The sequence below is a fragment of the Arachis hypogaea genome, chromosome 13, assembly GCF_003086295.3.
Source record: "Arachis hypogaea cultivar Tifrunner chromosome 13, arahy.Tifrunner.gnm2.J5K5, whole genome shotgun sequence".
Classification (NCBI taxonomy): Eukaryota; Viridiplantae; Streptophyta; class Magnoliopsida; order Fabales; family Fabaceae; genus Arachis; species Arachis hypogaea.
In genome coordinates this window covers 141,397,053-141,422,537 of record NC_092048.1, presented here as the reverse complement: position 1 = coordinate 141,422,537, position 25,485 = coordinate 141,397,053, and the positions used below count along the sequence as shown (strand labels likewise).

Here is a 25,485-nt window from a genome sequence, read left to right as displayed (position 1 = left end):
TTTGTCGGACAAAAGTGGTTATTTTATGTATCTCTCAATCCTTATTATAATAATATATAAATATAAATATAAAAAAGAATGTTTATATTGGAATTTTTAATTAGGTAATATATGAACCAATTTTTTATTGTAAAATTATTTTTTGGAAGATTTGGGTTTAGCAGAATTCAACTTTTAAAATTTAGAATTAAGTATTTAAAATTTAAAGTAAAATATTTTTTTCAAAAATTAGTTGATATCAGCTAAATAAAATTGACTCCCTACTTGAATCCATATATTTTATATTTTGTATTATAAACTTTGACTGCCAAATCTTAAACCCTAATATTTAGCCGTTTGATTAATTAACATGAAAAATGATAGAGAATAAGGTAAATTTATCCATGTTAATCTATCTATCTGTAGCTAATTAAGAAGACGGCCTAAATGATCGTGTTATTGTTGATCACCCAAAAAATATGTCACACGTGACGTAATTCATTACCTTTGATCTTCTTTGGTTCTAATAATTTGGGGTTGGACCCTTACAATGTTAATGCTCACATAGCTTGACTTCCAGGCATAGATGGATACACTATACATACATACGCACCTTTCATTATTTATCCTCCTAATTAGGGCTTCAATATTATATATTCACTATGAGAAAATAACAAAACCCGAAAGACTAAATTATATAAATACACGTGATCATCATTCCGAATTGAATCAGATTGATATTTCTGTCCACCGCTTATTATTATTATTATTATTATTATTATTATTATTATTATTATTATTATTATTATTATTATTATTATTATTTGATACACTATTAATATAAAGTAATTTTTTACGTATATCTAATTACATGATACCATATTAGTAAAAATAATTACATTTTATATTAATTACGTAAATAATCATTTAAAAGAACAGATATAATTGTACGATTATGTAAAACAATTTTTATTAACCGTGCATTTTATTATTATTATTATTATTATTATTATTATTATTATTATTATTATTATTATTATTATTATTAATAATAATTGATGCCCTTAAATTTGGGGGTTGGAGGCAACCCAAGTGAGTCTACATCAATAAAGATTCTTTTTATGTCTATGAATGCTCCATACACCTAACAAAAACCTGCCCTCTTCTATATTGATGATGACTTCCATAATCTACACCAAATACTTCTATACTTTATTATAATATATAAAACTAATCCCGGTCAACAATATCATGCTTTTTCATTATTTTCTTCTTCTTCTTCTTCTTCTTTCCTTCGTTTTAGATCAATTTAAGTTTGAGTTCAAGTTCAAGTTCTTCAATTGAAAAAAATAAAATAAAATAATACTAGTTGTCCCTTTTAAGCAACCGCTCTTCCATCCAATTAACACTAAAAGTTATGCGATCAATTCTCTTTCACTTGTCATTTCTCTTCAGAGTAGTCTTCTAAGAAGGACATAAGCTTTTCATACATTATTGATGTATTTAGATTTATACTTCTATATTATCAATCAGATTGCTAAATTAAGCTTCTAAATATTTAGGGTCTTAGACCTAGCTATAATATGAATTATTTTAATTTGCTTTTACTATGTGTGATATACTAACGCATGACGTGCTGCTTATTCTCTTATACGTCACACATTTAATTAATTATTTGGTTATAGGCTTGGTATGATTAGTATAGTTTAACTTTATATTATGATGAATTGTTTTTCATTGTGTACCACCGTGAATGTGTTTTTTTCATTAGTATAGTTTAACTTTAAATACGAAAATAACGAAAAATGCTACTATTGATTGTTGCTGCGGCATTGTAATTTTTAGTTGCTGCCTGTTGAATGAAAGTATGAAACACAGTCATAAATTAGTAGTTGAGACCTTGATGCTATAATATGATACTCCTACATATTCATATTTAGGGCTCAAACTTTATTTATTGGCATTTTAATGTAATGCTGTGTACTTTTATAATATTATAAACTTCTCGTTGTTATATGAAACAATTTCAATTTATTTTTTTGGTAAAGAAAAGAAAATAGGAACTTGGGCATGATATAGGATTTTTTTAAAAGTAAATAAAATAAATATTTTATTTATGAAATAGGTAATTTATAGTTTTACTATCAAAATCTGTCTTTTTACTTATTTCGTTTACAACGTAAACGATTTTATTTTGAGTATATATCGTTTACAATGTAAACAAAATAAAACACACATCACGGGTTACACGTATCATATTTGCACACGTGAAACGTGAGATAGAGTGGAATCTACATTTCTCGTTTATAGTGTAAACGAGATATATGTTGAGTTAAAACGTTTTTACCCTAAACAAGATATAGTACAATAAAAATCAATCAGCTATAAAAGGATCTACAAACTATTGGTATTCTCCACAAACATCTCAATCATTCTTCTCATCTGTTTTTTCGATAAATTTAGTAGAAATATCTAGTGTTAGTGGTTATTTTGTTGTGACAGTGTATCCCAAACTGTCACATGAGAAACAATAATACTGAGATTATATTTGAGTGTGAAAATCCTATTCTACTATATATTTGGAGAGCATATTCTTTGTTTGAGCTAAAGAGTTTGATATTGACGCACGTCGATAATAACGAGAGAAAAAATGTTAAAAGAGTTGGTTATTGGATACTAGCATCGATAAAAAAATAGTTCATTTATACTGTAACGAAATAAGTAAGGTAATATAATAAAAATACTATAAATTATCTATTTTTGTAATTAAAATATTTATTTTATTTATTTAAAAAAAGTCCCATGATATAGGCATATAGCAAATGCATAAAAAGAGGTCAAGTTTGTTTGAATATAAAAAGTAGAGCAAAGCAACTTTAAATAACAAAATTGAATGAACTTTATATGCATATCTGCGTGCGCTTGCGTTGATAATTTATTGAATTTTTTTATTTTTGTTTTTTAATTTCTGTTCGCATTGGATTACAAAGGAAAAATAACGAATCTTTTAATTATTATTTGACAAACTATTTATATATTTGATTTATAATTTTGTATGAATATTTTGATAATTATTTAAAAAGTGAATGCAACAAACTAGAACTAAAATTAAATTTTTAGATTTTTATTTTTAAAAATATTTTTGACTATTTACAAAAAAAATCACAAAAAATATCTACTTAGCATAAAATTATCAAATATAAAAAATAAAAACATCTTATTTTTTAATTATATTTATTTACATCAAAATCTAATTTTTAAAATATTTTTGAGAATATATATTTAATAGTTAAATATTTTTGTCGTGTTATAAAATAATTTTGAAGTATATGCGTTGTTAATAAATTTTAAAAATATTTCCAGCAATTCAATAATTTGGATTTTGGAGATATTTTTTGGGGTTTTGGTCTGGTGAAAAATTGAGGGAATAACAATAAAGCAAGGAAGCCTTATATTCGTTGAGCCTTCAATTTTGAGTGGTGCGGTGTTTGATGGTGAGCCATATTATCTATCTTATCCCTCATCGATAATTTCCAACTTAAAAAAAAACACCAAAAATTTTGTATAAAAAAGTTTGTGATTTTAATTATATATATATATATATATATATACCTATCGTACAACAGCGACGTTCAACTTGGATAATCTTAAGATTTGGTCTATGTCTTTTCATCATGCATGACGTTAGTTATTTTTCTCATTGCTGTATATGAAGTGAAATAATTTGGCGGGACTTATTTCTTGAGAAACCTGTATTGTTCGTTGTTACATAACAACTAACATTTAGAAGAGGTAGGTATATGTTACTTAACCCATTCATAATTTCAGATACAAAAGGCATCTGATCTATGCATGTATCATTTGTATTTGTATTGGGGTCTTCTATGATGTATTCTTAATAAATTTAAATACGAAAATGTTTTGGGCAACAAAAGGAGCTATTACTTACTTTTTTTTTGTTTGCTTTATTAATGTATTTACTTTTTATTTTGTATTTCTTAATTATTAATTATTGAAATAAATAAATAATTTTAAATATAATAAATATATAGAGTAAATTATTATTTCTACCCACAAATATTCTAAATGCTGACAAATCTATTCACGAAATAACAAAATTGAAGTTGTACCCATGAAAGATCAACACCATATGACAAAATTATCCAAATTTTAAAAGGCTATCCAAATATTCCAAATTATCCTTCTCTCCACCATTGGTGTTTTCAACCTAATTGCAGTTGATGGTGATTGATTTATCACATAACAGATAGTTTTAACAGCTTCTATCCAAAAAGACTTGGCTAAACCTGTAGTTTGTAACATAACTCGTGCTCTTTTTATGAGAGTCCTATTTTTTTGCTATGCTACACCATTTTGCTGAGGTGTATATGCAACTGTGCATTGCGGTTGAATACCTGCTTGCTTGCAAAATGTTAGAAAGTCACCATCAATATATTCTCCTCCATTATCTATCCTTAAACACTTGATCTTCTTTCCAGATTTAAGTTCCAACTTTACTTTGAACCCTTTAAACATCGCAAACACGTCTGATTTCTTCTTGATCGGGTACACCCATAACCTCCTAGAGTAATCATCAATAAATGATACAAGATATTTGCTCTTCCTAAGGTCATCTCTAGCGATTTCCACACATCAAAATGAATCAACTCCAATATGTGCTTGCTTTGAGCAGTTGATCTACCAAATATCAATCTATGTTGTTTGCTTGTAACGCAGTGCTTACAAAATGGTAAGTTTACTGATTTGAGTTCGGGAATGAGATTACGCTCCACAAGAATCTTCAAGCTTCATTTTGACATGTGGCCTAGTTTGCGATACCATATCATTGTCATTTTTTCTTGACTTGCTGAAGCAACTGATGCCTCTGCCTCTTGCAAAGTATCTCCAATAAACATGTATAGATTTGCGACAATCTTTTCTGCTTTTATTACCACAAGAGCACCTTTAACAACTTTCAAGATCCCACCTTCAATATGGGTCTTGCAACCAAGTTTATCTAGTTGTCTAATCGATAATAAATTCTTCTTTAAACCCTTCACATGTCTTACCCCTTGAAGTGAACGAATATAACTATCAAACATTTTTATTTTGACATACAGTACCTATTTCAACAATTTCTAAGGCATGATCATTTTTCATAAACACAGATCCTTCCAAGACAGGTTTATATGTACAAAACTAATCACGATGAGGAGTCATGTGCCAAGTTGCTCTTGAATCAACAATCCACACATCAGTGAGCTGTTTGCTACCTTTAGAACTATTTGTTGTTTCTCTATACATGATTTCTCCATCATCAGAGATACTCACAACACATCCTTGAGAACTTGATCCTTCTGGAACCTTCTCTATACTCTTCTTATTCTGACAATCTTTCTTGAAGTGTCATCTCTTGCCACAATTGTAACATTTGAATTGTTTCTTTCTTTATGACTTTGGTCTACTTTGACTCCCATTGGAACCACGCTCCATTGATTTTTCTCTCGTCATCAACAGCGCCTCTGCTTGCTTTGAGCTCTTTCTTCTAACTTCTTTATTCTTGCACCTGGATTCTTCTTCAAGAATCGCAGCAGCCATATCATCAAAAGAAAGATAGTTTGTCAAAACATTATTAGTTAAGTTAATGATGAGCTGATCACACGAATTTGGTAGACTTTGGAGTAGAAGTTCTGCACGTTCATTTTCTGCTATGTTGTAATCCAACGATGAGAATTGAAAAAATAGTGTATTTAGATTATTGATATGATTTGTTGCCGATGTAGATTCATTCATTCGAACAGTATAAAGTCTTCTCTTCAAGAATATTTTATTGTGAAGTAACTTGACTTCATATAATTTAGTGAAATCATCTCAAATTTCTTTTGCTGTCCTTTTCTCTGCTACACTTTGACAAGACTGAATCACCGAGTGCCAAGTGTAAGTTTGTAATGACATTGTCATCCATATCCTTCTATTTTTCATCTGTAAGTACAGTGGATGGTAACTCACAGCAGAAGAAAAAAAAATTAATCAACAATCTTAGGCTCTGATACCACTATTAGATACCAGACAAATGATACAACAAAATATGGAGATAAAAAATTAAAAGTTTGTAAAAAATAAATTCTTTTGAGAATTATAACTTCTCTCTATCATAAGGAGATTACAATAATATTCTCTTAAGAAAAGGAGAACACACTTCTCTCTACATATATAGGAGAAAATTACTCAAAGAAATCTATATTTTTCTCTCTAGATGACTTCTCACGTGTTTGATGAAATTGAATTGAAAACTAAATGAGAAAGTTTTCAATTTATAAGTGAATATTTGTTATGTAAATCACCTGTAATATGAGGTTATTATTCTTATTCTCTCTCCATCATCAAAGTTTGATGGCTATTACGCAAGAGTTTTTTCTTCTTTCATTATTTAATTTTCTTTTTCTTTTTTTTCTATAATTAGGTTTACTAAACTTACATTATTTACTGAAATAAATAAATAATTTTAAATATAATAAATATATAGAATAAACTATTATTTCTACTCACGAAAATTTTAAACGCAAATCTACTCATGAAACAACGAAATTGAAGTTGTGCCTATGAAAGATCAACTCCGTATGACAAAACTATCTAAATCCTAAAAAACTATCCAAAAGTTTTAAATTATCTTTCTCTCCACCATTGCTACCATCATCTTCTCCTCTCTCTCCCCGCCGAAGCTTCCCCATCTCTCTTGCTTTGTAAATTTTCAACTCTAACAATTCCTAACCACATTGTAGCTCTCCCAGCTCCAACTCAAAATCATTTTCCTCTCTCACTTTTCTAAAGCTAGCCTTCTTCTACCATCTTCTTCTCTCTCTCAAGTCATTTTCACCCAAAACAATTTGAAGAAAATCGTCGCCTATAAAACTGCCCAGAACTGGCTCCACTGCCAAACACACCAGCAGGGTAAGCTCAAAGATATCGTCGGCGCACGAGTAAACCCTATCTCTCGAGATCTCCTTGTTGGATCTGGACTCTCAACCCGTCGTTAATCTCGTCGTTGATGACACCAACGAAATTGATTCTTATCTTAACCTCGTCAACGAACGTGGTGGCTCTCTCTTAAAGGAAGATGATTAAAGGTGCTTGTAAGAAATTCGTTATAATCATCGATGAGTTTAAGATCATTAACTATGTTGGTGATAGCATTATTTGACTATATCCGTAAAAATTATTAAATGTAAAAAATAAAAAAACCATAATTGGTTGGTGTCACTCGATTTTAACCAAAGTACAACCCACCTGATTTTCATGCTTAAAAAAAATTATTTTAGGATAAAATTTTCTTTTAATTTTTTAGAAATTATTTTTTTATTTAAGAAAATTTTTTGACACAAAATTACTGAAATCCTTTTAAAAGTACTATAAAAGGAACTATTTTACTAAAAATTAATAAACATATAAAAATTTTTATATTTTTAATATATTAAATACATAAAAACTTAAGTTTTTATTATTATGTTATTAAAATATTATCTTAGGATAAAAAATAGCTGAATCTTTACAAAATAACTTTAAAATTTTGTGATTGAAATAACTAACAATGGTCATTTGTTAGCAACATCCCTAAATAAGAAAATAAATAAAAGATGGTTTAGTAGAAAGTGAGTCTTAACGACATACTTGTTTGCCTTTTGATTTTTTTTGCATCGATCTAGAGTTTTGACTGAACCTCATCAAAACCAACAAATTAATTAACGTCTCACAATAATTTATGGCTTTTTCTTTTAAGTCTTTTTTACACTCCTATTTAGACTCAGTTTGGATAACCAACTTAATTAAATTTTTTTGATAAAATAACTTAAACAATAAATAATTCTATTAAAAGTAACTTATAAATAAGTTATTTTATATTTGAATTTTTAACTCTAAAAGTACTTATTTTATAGAAATGTGATGAAAAGTAGAAGTATTATGAGAGAAGTCATTTTTTTAACTTCTCTATAAGCTCTTAAATAGCTTCTTAAAAAGTTGCAATTTGATTTTAAAAATTGTACCAGATATTAATACTACTACTTTTCATAAGTCAAAAATTAAAAAAAATTACTTCTAAAGTTTTCCAAACAGACCCTTAATGTTTCTAACTTTTATACTCGTTAATCAAATTGGGTTGATATAGTAATTAATTTATTAATCTATTTAAATAAATATTAGAAGTTTAAATTTCATTTTATATATATAGTAATTTATTGACCACCCACAAACTCTTAAATAAAACTCAGTATCGCAATAAATTAATCTTTTACAATTAAAAAATACAATAAAAAAACTTTTATGCTGGTTGACTATGGAAAGATGTTAATTAACAGAGCCTTAATTATATACTTAATTATATCACTTGGATGGGCCACCAGTGTGTTTGATATAAAATTATTATGATTAATGTGCTTCTATTTATTCATTTAAAGTGTAGGATAAGTAATTTTATAAAAAAATACTATTTATAAATTAAAATTAGTCACTAAAATTAGTTATTATTTTATTTTTGTATAAATTTATATGTGATTTTATTTATTTTAATATATATTTATATTTCAACATATATTTTATATAGATGACTGATTTTAATATACATATAACATAGTCAAATTTTATAATATGCGATTGAGTTTCTATGATTAAAAAAATCTAGCATTTAACTTTTATTGTCTCTAAAAGAAATAATTTATTATAGACATACAAAAAAAAATGCACAATTCACACTTCGAACTCTAAAAGAGTTTGTGTAAGAAAAAATATTTGATGTATAACTATTTATGTGTATTTTGTGTGTTTATCTATCAATCTAATTTTTTTTAATAGTTTAAATAATTATATGACACGGCAAAATAAATCATTAAGAATCAATCCTAATAAAAAGATTAAGATATTTATAAAATTTGAATTTACTTAATATATGTTCTTAGTTTATCCTAGAGGCATATGATTAAGTTACCAATAATTTTTTTATAGAAATATTCAAAATTTAAATTTTAATGTATTTATTTTACATTTGTTAAAATAAAAAAGTTCAATAAAAACTTCTATATTAATGTGTACTCTAAGAACATATATTAATTAAACTAAAAAAATTTCAAAAACCCAAAACAAAAATAAGTTTTTACTTTTTAGGTTGAATCCACGCCCGTGAAAGTGAAACATTACCCATGACTCATTCAAACTAAACTCCCAGTCTCCCAAATGCCGAAAGTACCCTCTCATTTTATGTTAGATATCTATCACACAATGTAAAAGTTCCTTTTGACAAGTTGACTATCTAATATATGTTTTATTTTGAAATGTCAAGTTGACCGCAATTAAGATTTTGTATGATAGTGTAAGAAAATTGTGATGAAGCAAATCAACCCATGTCTACACTTTTTACGATCAAATTGTTTATGTAATAGCGAAGACTATTATGTAAAGTATATATGGTTACTCTTGGTCCAGTCAAAGAATTGCATACATCTGAGTAAACACTAAATATGTTGGTTTCAAATAAACTCGATCGTCATATCTTGGAAAAATATTTCCAAGCAAGATATATATAATATTTAGACTTGCAGAAAGTAGGTGGAATTAGTAGTAATTGAAAATGTATAAATACTTGAGGGAAGATGATATGTGCGTTATTACTCACGTCTCACGTTATGGAGATATTTTCAGTTTTTTGTTTTATTAAATTAATTAGTATGCAGAATTGCAAATCCCAAATTTTTCTTGTCATTCATTTTCGAGTACTGTAATTGACCAAAGCAAAATAAAATCTCGGTCGATGACCTTAGCTTCTATGTGGATGGAAAATAAAAAGCATTTTTTTTAATTATTCTTTTATTTCTTATTATTTCTTATCCTTCTTGTCAGGTTTCCAATATTGTAATTTCATCCATTCACTATTAGCTATCAGTCACCGCTAGAATTGACAATGAATAGGGTAGAGTAGAATTTAAATTCTACTTTAAATTTATTTGCGGGTTGAAAACTTTTTTAAAATTTTATCCTATTCTACTTGCGAGTTGAGAATCTCTTAATCCTGACCCTACCTGCACTCTAAAGTTCTACATCCTATCCTACTCATAGAAAAATAAAAAATTTTCAAGCAAACATAAAATTCAACCATTCCAAATTTCATACATATTAATAAAATAGAAAATAAAAAACTAAGTTCAAATTAAAATAAAAAACAATAAAATCTTAAAGAAATCCAACATAAAATTACAAATAATATGATCATCAACGAGATTAGTGATTATTTCAAATTTTTATAAGAGGAAGATTGTGAGTTCAACACTCAATTTCTTTACTACATACATAACTTTTACATGTATATTAGGGTTAAGTATTTTTTTTCATCCCTAAGGTATAAGGTCAAAATCAGAAGCGTCCCCGACTTTTCTTCTTTATTAAAATCATCCTCAACGTTACACAACGTTATAAAATCGTCTTTTTGTCCATAAATAATATTTTTCGGACAATTTTACCCTTAAACAAAAATAAAAAATTCCTCCCCGTTCTCACCCCTAACACCCACTTCATCATCAGTCATCACGACTACCACCACCAGTCCACCACATCATTCTTCATCTATCCATCAATCTAAACCCATCACAACACCACCCCTTCGTCCAAACAACACCGATAATAGTAACAACAACTCAATTTTAAAGTGAAAATAGAGGAAAAAAAGTTGGCAGCAACAATTCAATGACAACAACTCATAAGTTATATTTTTTATTCCATTTCTATTAAATTATCCGCAATATGATATCATAGTCCAGTATTTAAAAACTTATCATTTAAATTGTAATTCGGATATACATGTGTTATTAGGAATAATGTAGACCATCAATTGAAAGCAAGGAAGCAGAGAAGGAAGACGTGTGCAGCCACAGGCTCAAAATTCTATTCTAATTTAAAGATCTCAAAACAAAAAATAATAAAAACACTGAAGCATATGTTCTTCAAAAATAAAAATAAAAAATCGAAAGAACAAAATAAGAACATTGAACAAGAATAGACAACAAGAAAAAAAATAGGAACAGAAAATTCGAGGCGGTGAAGAGTATGGCTGAGTTGGTCTGTTGAGGGCAACAAAGACGGTAGAGTAGGGAACCCAACTCAAGATTCAACTTTAAAATGAGATCTTTGGACTTGACACTGGAGTAGGAGACCCAAATCGGTGGCTTCGGCTAAAACGACGCTGTTGAGATCGATGCCAACATAGTTGTCGTTGAGGCCTAAGGAGGAGTCGGGATCACCGAGAGAGTGGTCGTCGTGGAAGATGAAGAAGGCAAGGCTGACGCTAATGGAAGAAGGATTGAAGTTGGTGATGGAGAGAGATAGGGAAGTTGAAGAAGGAGGCAGAGGACGGAGGTGGTAAGGTGGCGGAAAGGGAGAGAAAAAGAATTTTGGGAAGGGGGCAGGGGGAGTCCGAAGAGAGAGTGGTAGGTGAAAGGGGATGGAGAGGGAAGAAAGTGAGGAGATACCCAGAAGGGGAGGGTTTAATTTTGTTTTTTTATATTATTTTTATTATTGTTAAGAGTAATTTGGTCAAAAAATTAAAATTGAGATAGAAAAGGACGATTTTATAATGTTTAGTAACGTTGAGGATGATTTTAATAACAAAAAAAGGTCGGAGACGAATTTGATTTTCATCTTAGACCTTAGGAACGAAAAAAGTACTTAACATATATATTATATAATATATTAGGGGTGCGAGTAGGGTAGGGTAAGATATACCCTAAACCCGTATCCTACCCTACCCGCAGACAAATTTGCACCATACTTTATTTTATTTGCAGTGGGTCGAATAGACAACCTTATCCAAATGAGTTGGTTCAGATTAAATACTCACGGATATGATATATATTGCCAGCTCTAATTACTACCACCATTAGCTGACTATTGTTGTTGTTGTTAATATTCTAAATTTTAAATTTATTTTATTTTATTTTTAAATATATTTTTATTTAAATTTTAAATATTTTTATTATTTCTAATTTCAAATATTTTTTTAATATTCAATTCTAAGTAATGGATATCGATAATAATATTAGTTGAAGAGTGTTAACTCACAATATCTTTTTTAAATGCCAATATACTAATAGTAGATAATAATGTAAAAATTATACATTTTTAAATTGAATAAAAAAAATTCGGTTTTTAATTATTTATTTGATGTACATTCATTATATTACATTCTTAATAATTATTAAAAAATATATAAATAACAATAAAAATGTTAAATAATATGAATAACAGTAAAAAAAATTAAATTAATTATTAAAATTAAATTATCAATTTATTAAAATAATTAATTTTTGAATTTAAATTACTAAGGACATGCAACGTAATCTCCTCTTAATATACTGTTACATCATGTCTTCATTCCATCTCAATCTTCTTTCGTTCCTCCACTTACACCGTCATTTATCATGATCCTTTCCTCCGCTGCTCAGCCCAACACTCCTCCACCTCTCCTTTGGTCAGTCGGACGCGCCTTTCTCTCCAGCGCTTAGCCCAACACGCCTCTCCTACTCAACACTCACTCCCTTGTTCCTTTACTTCCCTCGCAGTCCCGAAATCAATGCTTAATTGCTCGTTACTTAATAGTCAATAAAAATACAACAACAAGAAAGGCAGAAACTCCACTCCATTAATTACTCATTTTGTCGCTTAACATTGATGCACTCACATTCACATACTCTCACTTAAATCTCTCTTCTCTCATCTCACCCAAAAATGGCAATCTTTTCGGACCACGTGCACCTTTCATCGTCGCTCCTCCAACAGCTCAAGAGGCACGTGATTGCTGGAGTGCACCGATCTTTCACTACTACAAAAAGAAACCTAGTGACCGCTGCCAATAGTTAAAAAAACCGTTCGTCACTCTTCGTGCATGCTGTTTATATATATACATTATATTCCATTTTACATGAAAAATTTAATTCTATATTTTTTTATTTAAAAATTCTAATCTGATAAGGTGAATCGTTTATTTTTGAAATTTAGTTTTTTTTTTTAAGTTAAGAATGAGATTCGAATTCACAATTTTTAAATGAATATGAGAAAATTATGGTATTTAAGTTATAATTTATTGGCTTGAAATTTAAATTATTAGATAGAATAGAATCATGAATAATTATTCTATATCTAACCACGCACTCATATTTTTATTTAGCAATCAAACATAATAATAATAATAATAATAATAATAATAATAATAATAATAATAATAATAATAATAAATAAAATTAATTTAATTTGAATAAAGGATACCACTCTTGACAAAAAAAAGGTTGGTCGATCTTTTTTTTATTTACGCATCCTATTTTTTCTATTTTTTTTTTTTTGAAGGGGGGAGGGGTTGCTAACTCAATGGTAGAGTACTCGGTTTTTAAGTGCAACTCCATTTTTTACACATTTTTATGAAACAATTATTTCGTCCATAATTTCGGTAGGGTTTGTAAGATCACGACTGATCTAGAAAGAAATGAATGGAAAAAGTCGCATGTCGTATCAATAGCGAATTCTAAAAAGATCTCAAATAATAATAATAATAATATGCTGATTTTTTTTTGTGGTGAGGAGGGAATAGAGAAGAAAAAACGAACATCATCTCTTCTTTGGTGAGTTCAAGGCGCGTCCTAACTCCTAACTCTGTTGATGACATGAAGAAAAAAAAGAATTTGTGCTCTTCTCGTATGATTTGTTTTTAAACAAAAAATATTCTCGTATATATAACATATATAGAAACAAATTCCTATTTAACTTGAGTAGCATCAGTGCACGCATCGCTGGAACAATTAAGTTACACCATGTATCTTCTAAGTTTTAATTTCGAAATCAATTCACATAATCATTAAATTAAAGCAAGTCTTACTAACATATATATGCTAGAATTTACCGATTCAGCGTTATTATTATTATCTAAGACAAAAAAAAAATATGTTCTTTCATTTTAATAGAGTTTAGAAAGAGAGATAACAACTCAACACAAATATATACATATATTGGGATAAGAATAGATATATGAATGTTCATTTATTGTGGACGACTCATGTTTTTAAAGATAAAGTGTATTAAAAAAATTAAAAAATATAAATCTATTGTATGTATATAAATAAGAGGTTTGTTAAGTCACAGACAATACACATTGTGGACGACTCATGTTTTCAAAGATAAAGTATATTAAAAAAATTAAAAAATATAAATCTATTGTATGTATATAAATAAGAGGTTTGTTAAGTCTCAGACAATACACACTACAATAGATAAAATATTTTTTTTTCTATGCTACAATATATATATATATATATATATATATATATATATATATATGAATCATCTTAATTATATTAAAATATTAATTGCGGTGAATATTAATACTAAAATTTTTTATTTATATTTCTTTATTTTATATTTATTTCCTCTTCTATATTTATTTATTTTACAACACATTATCAGCACGAGACCTAATTAAAATTTAGGAAGATTCAGATAATAAATATTTATTATATCAAAACTCTTTCATTTTGATTTGAATGGTCTTAGTATATCGGGAAATAATTACTTATCATGGATATTAGATGCCGAAATTCATCTTGATTTATTGGATCATGGAGATACCATTAAGGTTGAAAATAATGCATCCCAAAAGGATAAAGCCAAAGTCATGATCTTCCTTCGTCGTAATCTTGACGAATGATTGAAAAATAAATATCTCGCACTAAAAGATCTTGCAGATATGTGGAAGAATCTTGAAAAAAGGTATAATCATCAAAAGACAATGATACTTCTTCAAAATATTTTGAGTTAATTTCTTACCTTCTTGTTGTTGAATGTAACAATAAATTACTTTTAAAAAATCATGAAGCGCGCCCAATTGGCATTGCTCCATTTCCTAAAGCAAATGTAACAAATCATAATCCAAAAAAAATAAATGGCAAAGTTTTGGTAATAAGAAAAACTATAGAATGAAGAAAAATTATGTTCGCAAGAAAGGATATCACCAGAAGTGGGATAAAGAAAGAAATAATGGGTAAAATAAATCAACAGATGATAAATATTTCCATTGTGATGGAAAGGACCATTGGTCGCGTATCTGTCGTATCCTGTATCCTGAGGCACCTAGTTGATCTTTATCAATCATCCTTGAAAAATGATGACAAAGGAAAGAAGATGAATTTTGCTTCAAAGGATGTTGCTGAAAATTACACTACTCATTATGAAGTATCTGATTTCTTTGAGGATCCTAAAAAAAATATTAGCCATTTGATCAAATGATAAAAAATTTAATATGTGAATTTGTTAAAATACTCATGTAAATAAATAATGTAAAAAAATTGTTAAGTTTTATTCCTAATATATTTGAATTTCAAGTATCTTGTACATAAATAAAGTTTAATAAAATATTTATGTTTATGAATTTCAAAATCATTAAATATGTCAAATTCTAAATTAATAATTATAGTAGTAATAATAACAATATTTTAGTATATGACACTATTTTTATGTACAGTATTTTTTAGAAAATAATTCCAATCAGGAATACAATTTGTATTATTATTATTTGTCTTTGAAGAAAATGACAAGGATATATAATGAAAATGTTTGCCTTGCGGGTAGTGCAAGTTCGCATACTATTCTCAAAAGTAATATATATTTTACTCATCTTGTACCAAAAGAAGAATATGTTAAAACTATTATTAGCTCAAGCAATATGATAGAAGTCTTTGGAAAAGTTATAATTTTGTTTCCCAGAGAAACAAAATTCATAATAAATAATGCACCATTATCTACCAAGTCTCTAAGAAACTTGTTGAATTTTAAAGATATTCGCCGAAATGGATATCATATTGAAACAATGAATGGGAAAAATTATGAGTACTTATATATCACAACTCATGATTCAAATAAAAATGTTATATTAAAAAAATTGCCATCAATTTCTTCTGGGTTATATTATACTAAAATTAGTGTAATTGAATCACATGTCATTGTAAATCAGAAATTTACTAGCCCAAATAAATTCATAATTAGGCATGATCAATTGGGGCATCATGGAACAACCATGATGCGGAGAATTATTGAAAATTTTCATGAAAATTCACTAAAGAATCAGAAAATTCTTAAATCTAATGAATTTTGTTGTGCTGCATGTTCTCAAAGAAAGTTAATTTTAAGGTCGTCACAAATAAAGATTGAATTTGAATCTTCTGAATTTTTAGAAAGGATTTAAGGCGACATATGTAGATTCATTCATTCACTAATAGACGCATCTTCGAGATGGTCATATGTGTGCTTATTGTCTTCTCGCAACCTGGCATTTGCGAGACTACTTGCTCAAATTATTCGATTAAAAGCACAGTTTTCAGAAGACCCAATCAAAGCAATTCGTCTTGATAATGCTGGTGAATTCACTTTCCAAACTTTTGATGCTTATTTTATGGCTAACGGAATAAGTGTTAAAGATCTAATAACTCATGTTCATACGCAAAATAGGTTAACAAAATCACTTATTAAACACCTATAATTAATTGCTAGACCCTTACTTATGAGAACAAAGCTCCCAACCTTTGTTTGGGGCATGCAATTTTACATGCTGCAGCACTTATTCATTTGAGGCCAACAAGTTACTATCAATTCTCTCCTTTGTAATTAGCTTTTGGCCAGCAGCTGAATGTTTTTCATTTGAAGATATTTGGGTGTGCGATATGTATTTCAATTGTCCTACCTTCTCACACCAAAATGGGACTCAAAAAAATAAAAAATTTATGTGGGATATGATTATCCCTCTATAGTGAGATATCTTGAGATACAAACAGGAGATGTGTTTAAAATTCGATTTGTAGATTTCATTTTGATGAATCAAAATTTCTAACATTAGGGGGAAAGAATAAGCTTCTTGAGAAAGAACTTGATTGGAATGCATCATCCTTGATGCATTTAGATCTTCGATCAGGGTAATGTGAACTAAAATTTCAAAAGATTATACATTTGCAAATAATAGCAAATGAATTACCTGATGTAATTTCTGATACAAAAAGGATTACTGAATCCTATATACTAGCTAAAAATGCTCTAATCCGAATTGATGTCCCAATCGGACAAATGGCCACCAAAACAAATTCACGTCAGAAACGTGGTAGGCTTGTTGATTTCAAAGACAAAAATCCTCGAAAAGAAAGAGGTAAATACTATTCCTGTTGAAAAAGATAAAGACATAGTAAAGACATCTGTAATTATCCAAAAATATGATATAATTTTGATGCTAGAAGACGTTCAGGTACTTGAAAATTCTAAAAATTGTGAAAATAATGAGATCTTGATAAATTATGTCTTTGCAAGAGAAAATGGTACCGAAATAAAATAATAGTCAATGAAATATTTACATACAATGTGGCATTACATATCATGCATGAAAGTAAGGATCTTGAGTCAAGAACAGTCGAAGAGTGTCAACAAAGGAATGATTGGTTGAAATGGGAAGAAGCTATAAAGGCTGAGTTAAACTCACTTACAAAACGTGAAGTCTTTGGACCTGTAGTCCGTACACCAGAAGATGTGAAATTAGTTGGATACAGAAGGGTATTTATGAGAAAACGAAATAAAAAAAAATGAAGTTGTACGCTATAAAACTCGACTTGTGGCACAAGATTTTTCACAAAGATCTCATATAGATTATGAAGAAATATATTCTCCTATAGTAGATGCAATAACATTGCGTTATTTAGTCAGTTTATCCGCATACCATAAACTACTTAACTACATATGCATCTAATGGATGTGGTAACAACCTATTTATACGGATCCTTAAATCGTGATATATATAAAAAAGTCATGAAGGACTAAAGATATCTAAATCATCCAATGAATATTCGCATGAGTTATACTCAATAAAATTACAAAGATCGTTATATGGTTTAAAGCAATCTAGACGAATATGGTATAATCATATTGAGTATCTGGCCAAAAACGGATTTAAGAATGATGATATCTGTCCATGTGTTTTTATAAAAAAATCTACATCTGAATTCATTATAATTGCTGTGTACGTTGATGATGTAAATATCATTGGAACTCTTGAAGAGATTTCAACAATTATAAAAGCTTTAAAAGAAGAGTTTAAAATGAAAGATCTTAGAAAGACTAAATTTTATCTCGGCCTGTAGATCAAGCATATAAAAAATGGGATATTTATTCGTCAAATAACATGCACAAAAAAAATCTTGAAAAGATTTTATATGGATAAGTCACATCTATTAAGTACCCCAATGATCGTAAGGTTTTTGGATGTAGAAAATGATCAATTCCGTCGTAAAAAGGAAATAAAGATATCCTTGGTCCTGAAGTACCATATCTCAGTGTCATTGGAACACTAATGTATCTTGCTAATAATACACGACCCGATATATTATTTGCTGTGAATTTACTAGCAAGGTATAGTTCCTCTCTAATCAGAAGATATTATAATGGAATCAAACAAATCTTTTGATATCTTCATGGAATGGTTGTTATGGTATTATTTTATCCATATGGATCAAAATCACAACTAGTTGGCTATGCAAATGTAGGATACTTATCTGATCCACACAAAAAATATCTCAAACAGGATACCTATTCTCATACGATAGTACAGCTATATCATGGAATTCCATGAAATAGACGATTGCAGCAATATCCTCTAATCATGCTGAAATACTTGGGAATTGCGATAAATGAAACAAGTCGTGAGTTTTTTTGGCTCATGAGTTTGATCCAATATATTCTATCATCATGTGGACTGATTGATCATAAGATAACTCCAACTGTTTTGTTTAAAGATAATACAACATGCATAACTCAACTTAAGGGTGGATACATCAAAGGTGATAAAACAAAGTATATTTCTCCTAAATTATTCTTCAATCATGACCTTCAAAACCAAAGAACAATTGATATCTAACAGATCCGCTCAAACGATAATCTGGCAGAAGATTTATTTACTAAGTCACTTCCAAAATCTTCCTTTAAAAAATTGGTACATTAGATTGTGATGCATCGATTTCGAGATATTAAATATTGTCAACAATAAGGGGAGATTGTACTCTTTTTTTCTTGATCAGATTTTTTTCAATCGGATTTTTCTTGATAAGATTTTTAATGAGACAGTCTCCATCACAAAGGATATTGTATTCTTTTACCTTTACTAATTTTTTTTTTCATTGCATTCTTCTTTAGTAAGATCTTACGAAGCATAATCCTAAATGAATATTCAAGAAGAAGTATTGTGATAAGAATGGGTATGTGGATGCTCATTTACTATGGTGGACTTATTTTCTCAAAGATAAAGTGCATTAAAAAAAAATTAAAAATGTAAACCTATTATACGATATCAATAGGAGGTTATGCCTTAGTCAATACATGTTACAACATATAAAATACTTCTCTCTCTAGATACTACAAAATATATATATATATATATATATATATATATATATATATATATATATCATCTCTATTATATTGAAATATTAATTGTGATGAATATTAATATTAGAGTCTTTTATTTATGTATTTTTTATTTTATATTTATTTCCTCTTCTTTATTTTTTTATTTTACAACAACATAAACCTATTTTTTGATAATTTTATATTTTTTAATTCAAAAATAAATATATATTGTTGTTTTCCAGTGTATTGAATTAATCAATTGCAGGTGCTACATGCAAAAAAAAAAAACTTATAACATCTTCTTAAGTTAATTAATAAATTTACCATTAAACTAATTCAACTTAATTATTAAAATTAAAATAAATATTTAATAATAAGAATAAAGTTGCTAGTAGGACCACCTGGACCCAAAAAAAAAAACTACCAAAGGAGAATTACTTGACTTTTTGTTACTGCCAGTCTATTTATTTGTGACGTTTTTTATCTTCACAAAAGGTATCATTTTCGTAACAAAAAAAAAAAAAATCAAAATATTACAACAAACTTCATAAAAGAAGTAAGTCCCGCACCAATATAGTTGGGAACTAGTAAAATAATCTCTACCAGAAAAAACTGCAGAACAATTCATCAAGATTAGAACACGAATTATAATCATTATATAAAATATCTAATTAAAAAGAAAAAAAACACAGAGAGACAAAAAGTTTGAGACGAAGAATGATAAAAATGAGAAGCTATTTGACTTTTTATTTTTTGTATTGTAGTAATAGTGATATTTTTTAATAATCTGAAAATTTGGTGAATTTTTATTTTATATGGATATTATAAATATGATCTTTAGATATGTGGTTTTTATTTTTTTAATTTTTAATTTATAAAACCAGCCTACCGATTTGTTCTACAATTTTAAAAAATATTTTGCCTACACAATACCGAGGGATTGATTTGGTGATCACTCAAATCAAACTCAAAGTTTTCTTACTTTCACACAATTATGAGCCTCTAATTTATGAATTATAATTTAAAAAGATTTAATTATTTTGTTGGTTTCTATAATTTTGTAAAATTTTTTAATTAGATTTTTATATATTTTTTCTTTTAAATTAGATTCCTACGTCAATTTTTTTTCCAATTGAGTCTCTACACTTTTTTTTTCTTTTATTTGAGTTTTTGTACCAAATTTTTTTTAGTTGGGTAAAGAGACCTAATTGAAAAAAAAAATTGGTGCAAGAACTTAATTAAAAGAAAAAAAAATATAGGGCCTAATTAAAAATTTTACAAAACTATAGAAACCAACAAAATAATTAAACTTTAAAAAAATAAATTTTTTTTCCATATCCATAAAAAATACGCCAGCAATCCATAAAAATGGATAACACATAATAAGAATTCATTACAAAAAAATTAGCCAAGCTATTTGGTCATAGTAATTGATATAGTATAGCCTTTCCATATAGCTTTTCATCACTTGAAACATTTATTTTCCTAAATAATACCAAACAGAAGTTGAGAAAATGTCAACAAATTAGGATAAAGAGCATTTTGTGTTGTTTGTCCATGAATCAGAAATAGCCAAGTATGCGACTATTTCTTTTTCTTTTCGTTTATGTATGTCCATATTATATTATATAGGCCTCATTATTGGACTGGCTACCAACCTAACGCTACTGAACTATATATTACAATGCCATTTCTCCGGCATTTATGGCAAAAACTATTAGCAACACCACACCCATCACTAGGGAATATCGTCATACATACTATAATTTTCAGATGTTACAAAACTTAATCTTCTTTAATTAAAAAATAAATAAATAACCCTAGCTATATACATTGTCAAAGCACATGCAACAACATTTATCCTACTTGGTCTACAAATTTTGATGCCAAGCCATGACTACATGATTAGTAATAATATAATAATGTTAATAATATGAAGTAATAATAATATTCATCGTGGTCATTATTATTAATGGGACCAAAACACAGTGTTAGAATTGCCTTTACGTAAAGCATTGGTATATTAAGTGGGGAAAAAACAAAGGGAATGAAAAGGAAAGGACTAAAAAGGAGATCGATGATCAAGCAAATCCAAAATAAGGAGAACAAGAAAAGAGAGGAAGGGGGGGCACAGCATCATCATGCAATAATGCTCCCATTCAAAGACTCACTCAACGCAACACCTTTTTCTTATACTTATTTCAAATTTATTATCACCAAAGATAAAAATATAAAGATACCGTGATACTTTTTGTATATTTAAAATTACACAAATATTTGGAATGAGAGAAAATAAAGAAAGGAAAAAAAATTTGTGGTGGGTTATATACTTATACATGTTAATTAATATGTAGATGATGACGTCGGTGTGGCATCAGCAGGAGGAATAAAAAAGAGAGAGCGTCGATGACACGTGGCAAGAGGCAACGGTCAAATGACGGTGCCAGTCACAGACACGTGTGAGGTTTTCCATTCCCATTCCCAAACCAGACTCATAAGTTGAAAAGTTTGAATCATTGACTCACCTTACTCATTTAATCACGCTCCTCTTCCAACGCCTGCAATCACACGCTCTCCCTCTCTCTCCCTTTCAACTTGATCTTTTCATTTTTTCCACTCTCATTTCTACATCACAAGTCACAACAATAATATTAGAAAGAGAAATTCATTTCACCTACTCGATTATATTTTTATTTATTTATGCTACTACTATTTTACGCCTTGTGAAAATAAAATACTAGCTAGAAATTAAAAATGAATATTGAGTTTCACGTAAGAAAATAACGGAGTCAACCCTGCTTTATTTGACTCTTCTTTTCCCAATCAAACCAAAAGAACGGAAATACGGACAAGAGACTACGAGTTTTACTGGCCCGGGGCACCTCGGATTCTACTTCTTCCATTTTCTTATTTTTCGTTCCAAATTAATCAATGGTTTTATTTTTTATATCTTCTACGGTAATATATACATAGAAAGGGGAACAAAGAGAATCTTTCGGTTCAAAATTGAAATACATATAGCTACTTTTGTAAGACTCCATATTGGACTGAACAATAGTCAAGACAGAACATCCTTAAAAATAGTAACAATCACATTTTTATTATTACCAACTTTTCGAGGTTCAAAAGGTTATTTCTACTACGTACTCTGCCAGATCTATGTACCAAAAAATAAAAAATGCAAAAAAGAGAAAGGAAATTCTATGAAGTATATATAATATGAAATACTTATATGAACATGTACATAAAGCAAAATACTAATAGAATTTGTGTTGATCAGGATTCCTTATTATTATATCCCGTAGTTTAACTAAATTGTGAGGTTATAACCAACTTTGTTCCTAGATGGATATGTAGTATTGTTTGTTTATTGTAAAATACATATTTAATTAATTTTATATGGGAATGGTGCAGTATAGTGACAATGTCCCTATATGCATAACTAATGTCTGATAAGTCTCCTTAATGGAAGTAACATAGACCGATAGAATATATATTATATAGGTGATGAATCAATGTTTCCATATAAGAAAGCACTTTGAGGTCTTGTGATTGGAAGGTGTATTTTGTCAACCTCCTTTTTAAAGTGACCCTAGCAACTCTCTATTCAAACCCAAAGACTTTCCATTAATTATTTTAATTTTCTCTTTTCCTTATATATGTATTCAATTGCAAATAACTTCAAGAGATAAGCTACAAAGTCTCACTACCATTCTCTCTCTCTCACACACACACAGGCACACTGTCTTCTCTTCTCTTCTCTTCTCTTCTGCTTTTTCATTTTCTTCCTCTTGTTCTTCATGTCTGATGAAGCTAAACAACTTCTCTACCAAGACCTTATTCTAGATCATCATCAGAATCAGAATATTATTGCAGGAGGAGGAAGATTATCCAACAACATGTTCTGTGAGAAGCAGTTTCCATCATCATCATCATCATCATCACAAGTAGCGTTTGATCCATCTTCATACATGAGCTTCACTGAATGCCTTCAAGGAGGGATGGACTATAACTCGCTTGCAACTTCTTTTGGTTTGTCTCCTTCTTCATCGGAGGTCTTTTCATCCATCGAAGGCAACAATAATAATCAAAAGCCCGAAGGTGATGTATTAGGAACTGGTGGTGGTGGTGGTGGAGGTAGTGAAACCCTTGCAACCCTGAACTCATCGATCTCTTCGTCATCATCTGAAGCCGGGGGCGAAGAAGATTCTGGAAAGAGCAACAAAGATAGCCAGGTCAAAGAAGAAGCAGCAGGAGAAACCTCTAAGAAGGGGTAATAATTTTAATTCTAGGTTTAATTATGAAAAGTGCAACTTAATTAATGTAATTGAATTTGGAATGTGGATGTTGGTTGTATTACAGGAACAAGGAGAATAATAATAACAAGAAGAAAGGGGAGAAGAAGCAGAAGGAGCCAAGGTTTGCGTTCATGACAAAGAGCGAGGTTGATCATCTTGAAGATGGATACCGATGGAGAAAATACGGACAGAAAGCCGTTAAGAATAGCCCTTATCCAAGGTATAGAATAGAATTCAATTCAGCACTATGAGAATGATTAGGTTTATTTGTTCCTAATTGAATTGAATTGTATGATCAGGAGTTACTACAGATGCACGACACAGAAGTGCAGCGTGAAGAAACGCGTGGAGAGGTGTTATCAGGATCCAACGACTGTGATAACAACCTATGAAGGTCAACACAACCATCCAGTCCCCACTTCTTTGAGAGGGAATGCGGCTTCAATGTTCACACCTTCCATGCTCTCCATCTCCGCCCCCACTCCCCTCCTCTCATCCGCCGGACATCACGACCTCGCCCTTTTTGCTCCTCTCTCTCACCACCACAACCAATATTCCGCTGCTTCTGGATCACAATCGTCCTTATTGTTTCATCACCATCAGAGTATTAACAACAACGTTAATAACAACAATATTAATAATAATAATAATAACTCTCTTCTTCTTCTCAATCATCATCATCATCCGTATAATAATCAGCAGCTTCCTCCTGAATATGGCCTCCTTCAAGACATGCTCCCTTCCATGTTCCTCAAGCAAGAGCCATGAGATCATGTAGTATGTACGTCTACACTCTGATCTCCCATTTCTATCACGCACTATATATATATGTCTTTGGACTACTTCTTTAATTGTTATCATCTCTCATCTTGTACATATATATGGTTATTAAGGGTATAGTTATTAGTTTAATTTCTATCATTGTAGCTACCTATATATTATGTATTTCTGACTCAGCTCATTCCAATTGCGTCGTTTATATTAGCGGCAACTCTTGTGTTCCTCCAACAGAATATTTCATATTTCATATTTCATATATAGCTAGGAGACGTTATATTAATAGCTAGCTATTTTATGTGCTTAATTATTCGATCTGCATATATATATGCTGCTCATTTCATAGGTTTATTTTTCAAGTGTGTATCCATATATGTTAACCTAATTAAATCATTGATTTGCTTATTTAAATTAGAAATGGGTTCGTGTCTAGTTATATAACTATAATTTAATTTGCTTTATATGTATGTATTTGCACAGTAGTAATTAAGTACATATATACCGTGGATCTTAAGGCGCAATTACAAGTAGTGTAAGTGCCAAAAACAAACTGGTATTCCAACATAATACATAAAGTCAATTATCTACTATAATTATATTAGCTCTTTCTGAATATTATTGGTCTTTCTTACTCTCAAATTATACATAGGTATGTAGAAGCAGGGCCTGAATCATGTTCACACTTGCCTAATATTCTCTTCCATAGTCAAAGTAAAACAAAGCTGCTAATTAAGTTCTGTGACAAAGAAATATTCTTCGTTAATATCTTGTGTCTTTTTTAGGGAGTCGATAATACAGTAGAAACTATATTTTGTGTGCATGTTTCGCCCTCGCTTTATATCTTAAACTGGAAACCATGTTAAGAAAATATTGTCTAAATTCAGAATCATGGCAAGTTTGCTTCCACGTAATTGTATCCATACATGCATATATAATTGAAAGATGAGTGCAGGGCCAGCAGAATTTGTGATAT

At 29.2% G+C, this 25,485-nt stretch overlaps 1 protein-coding gene across 1 annotated transcript; it reads left to right on the top strand.

Annotated features, from left to right (window-relative positions):
* The first annotated feature begins 22,677 nt into the window (after nucleotides 1-22,677).
* On the top strand, nucleotides 22,678-24,795 carry LOC112792346 (WRKY transcription factor 28). Its single transcript, XM_025835537.3, has 3 exons — nucleotides 22,678-23,710; nucleotides 23,800-23,955; nucleotides 24,035-24,795. The coding sequence occupies exons 1-3, from the start codon at nucleotides 23,238-23,240 to the stop codon at nucleotides 24,501-24,503; spliced, it is 1,098 nt and encodes a 365-aa protein (XP_025691322.1). The 5' UTR covers nucleotides 22,678-23,237; the 3' UTR covers nucleotides 24,504-24,795.
* The last annotated feature ends 690 nt before the right edge of the window (nucleotides 24,796-25,485 follow it).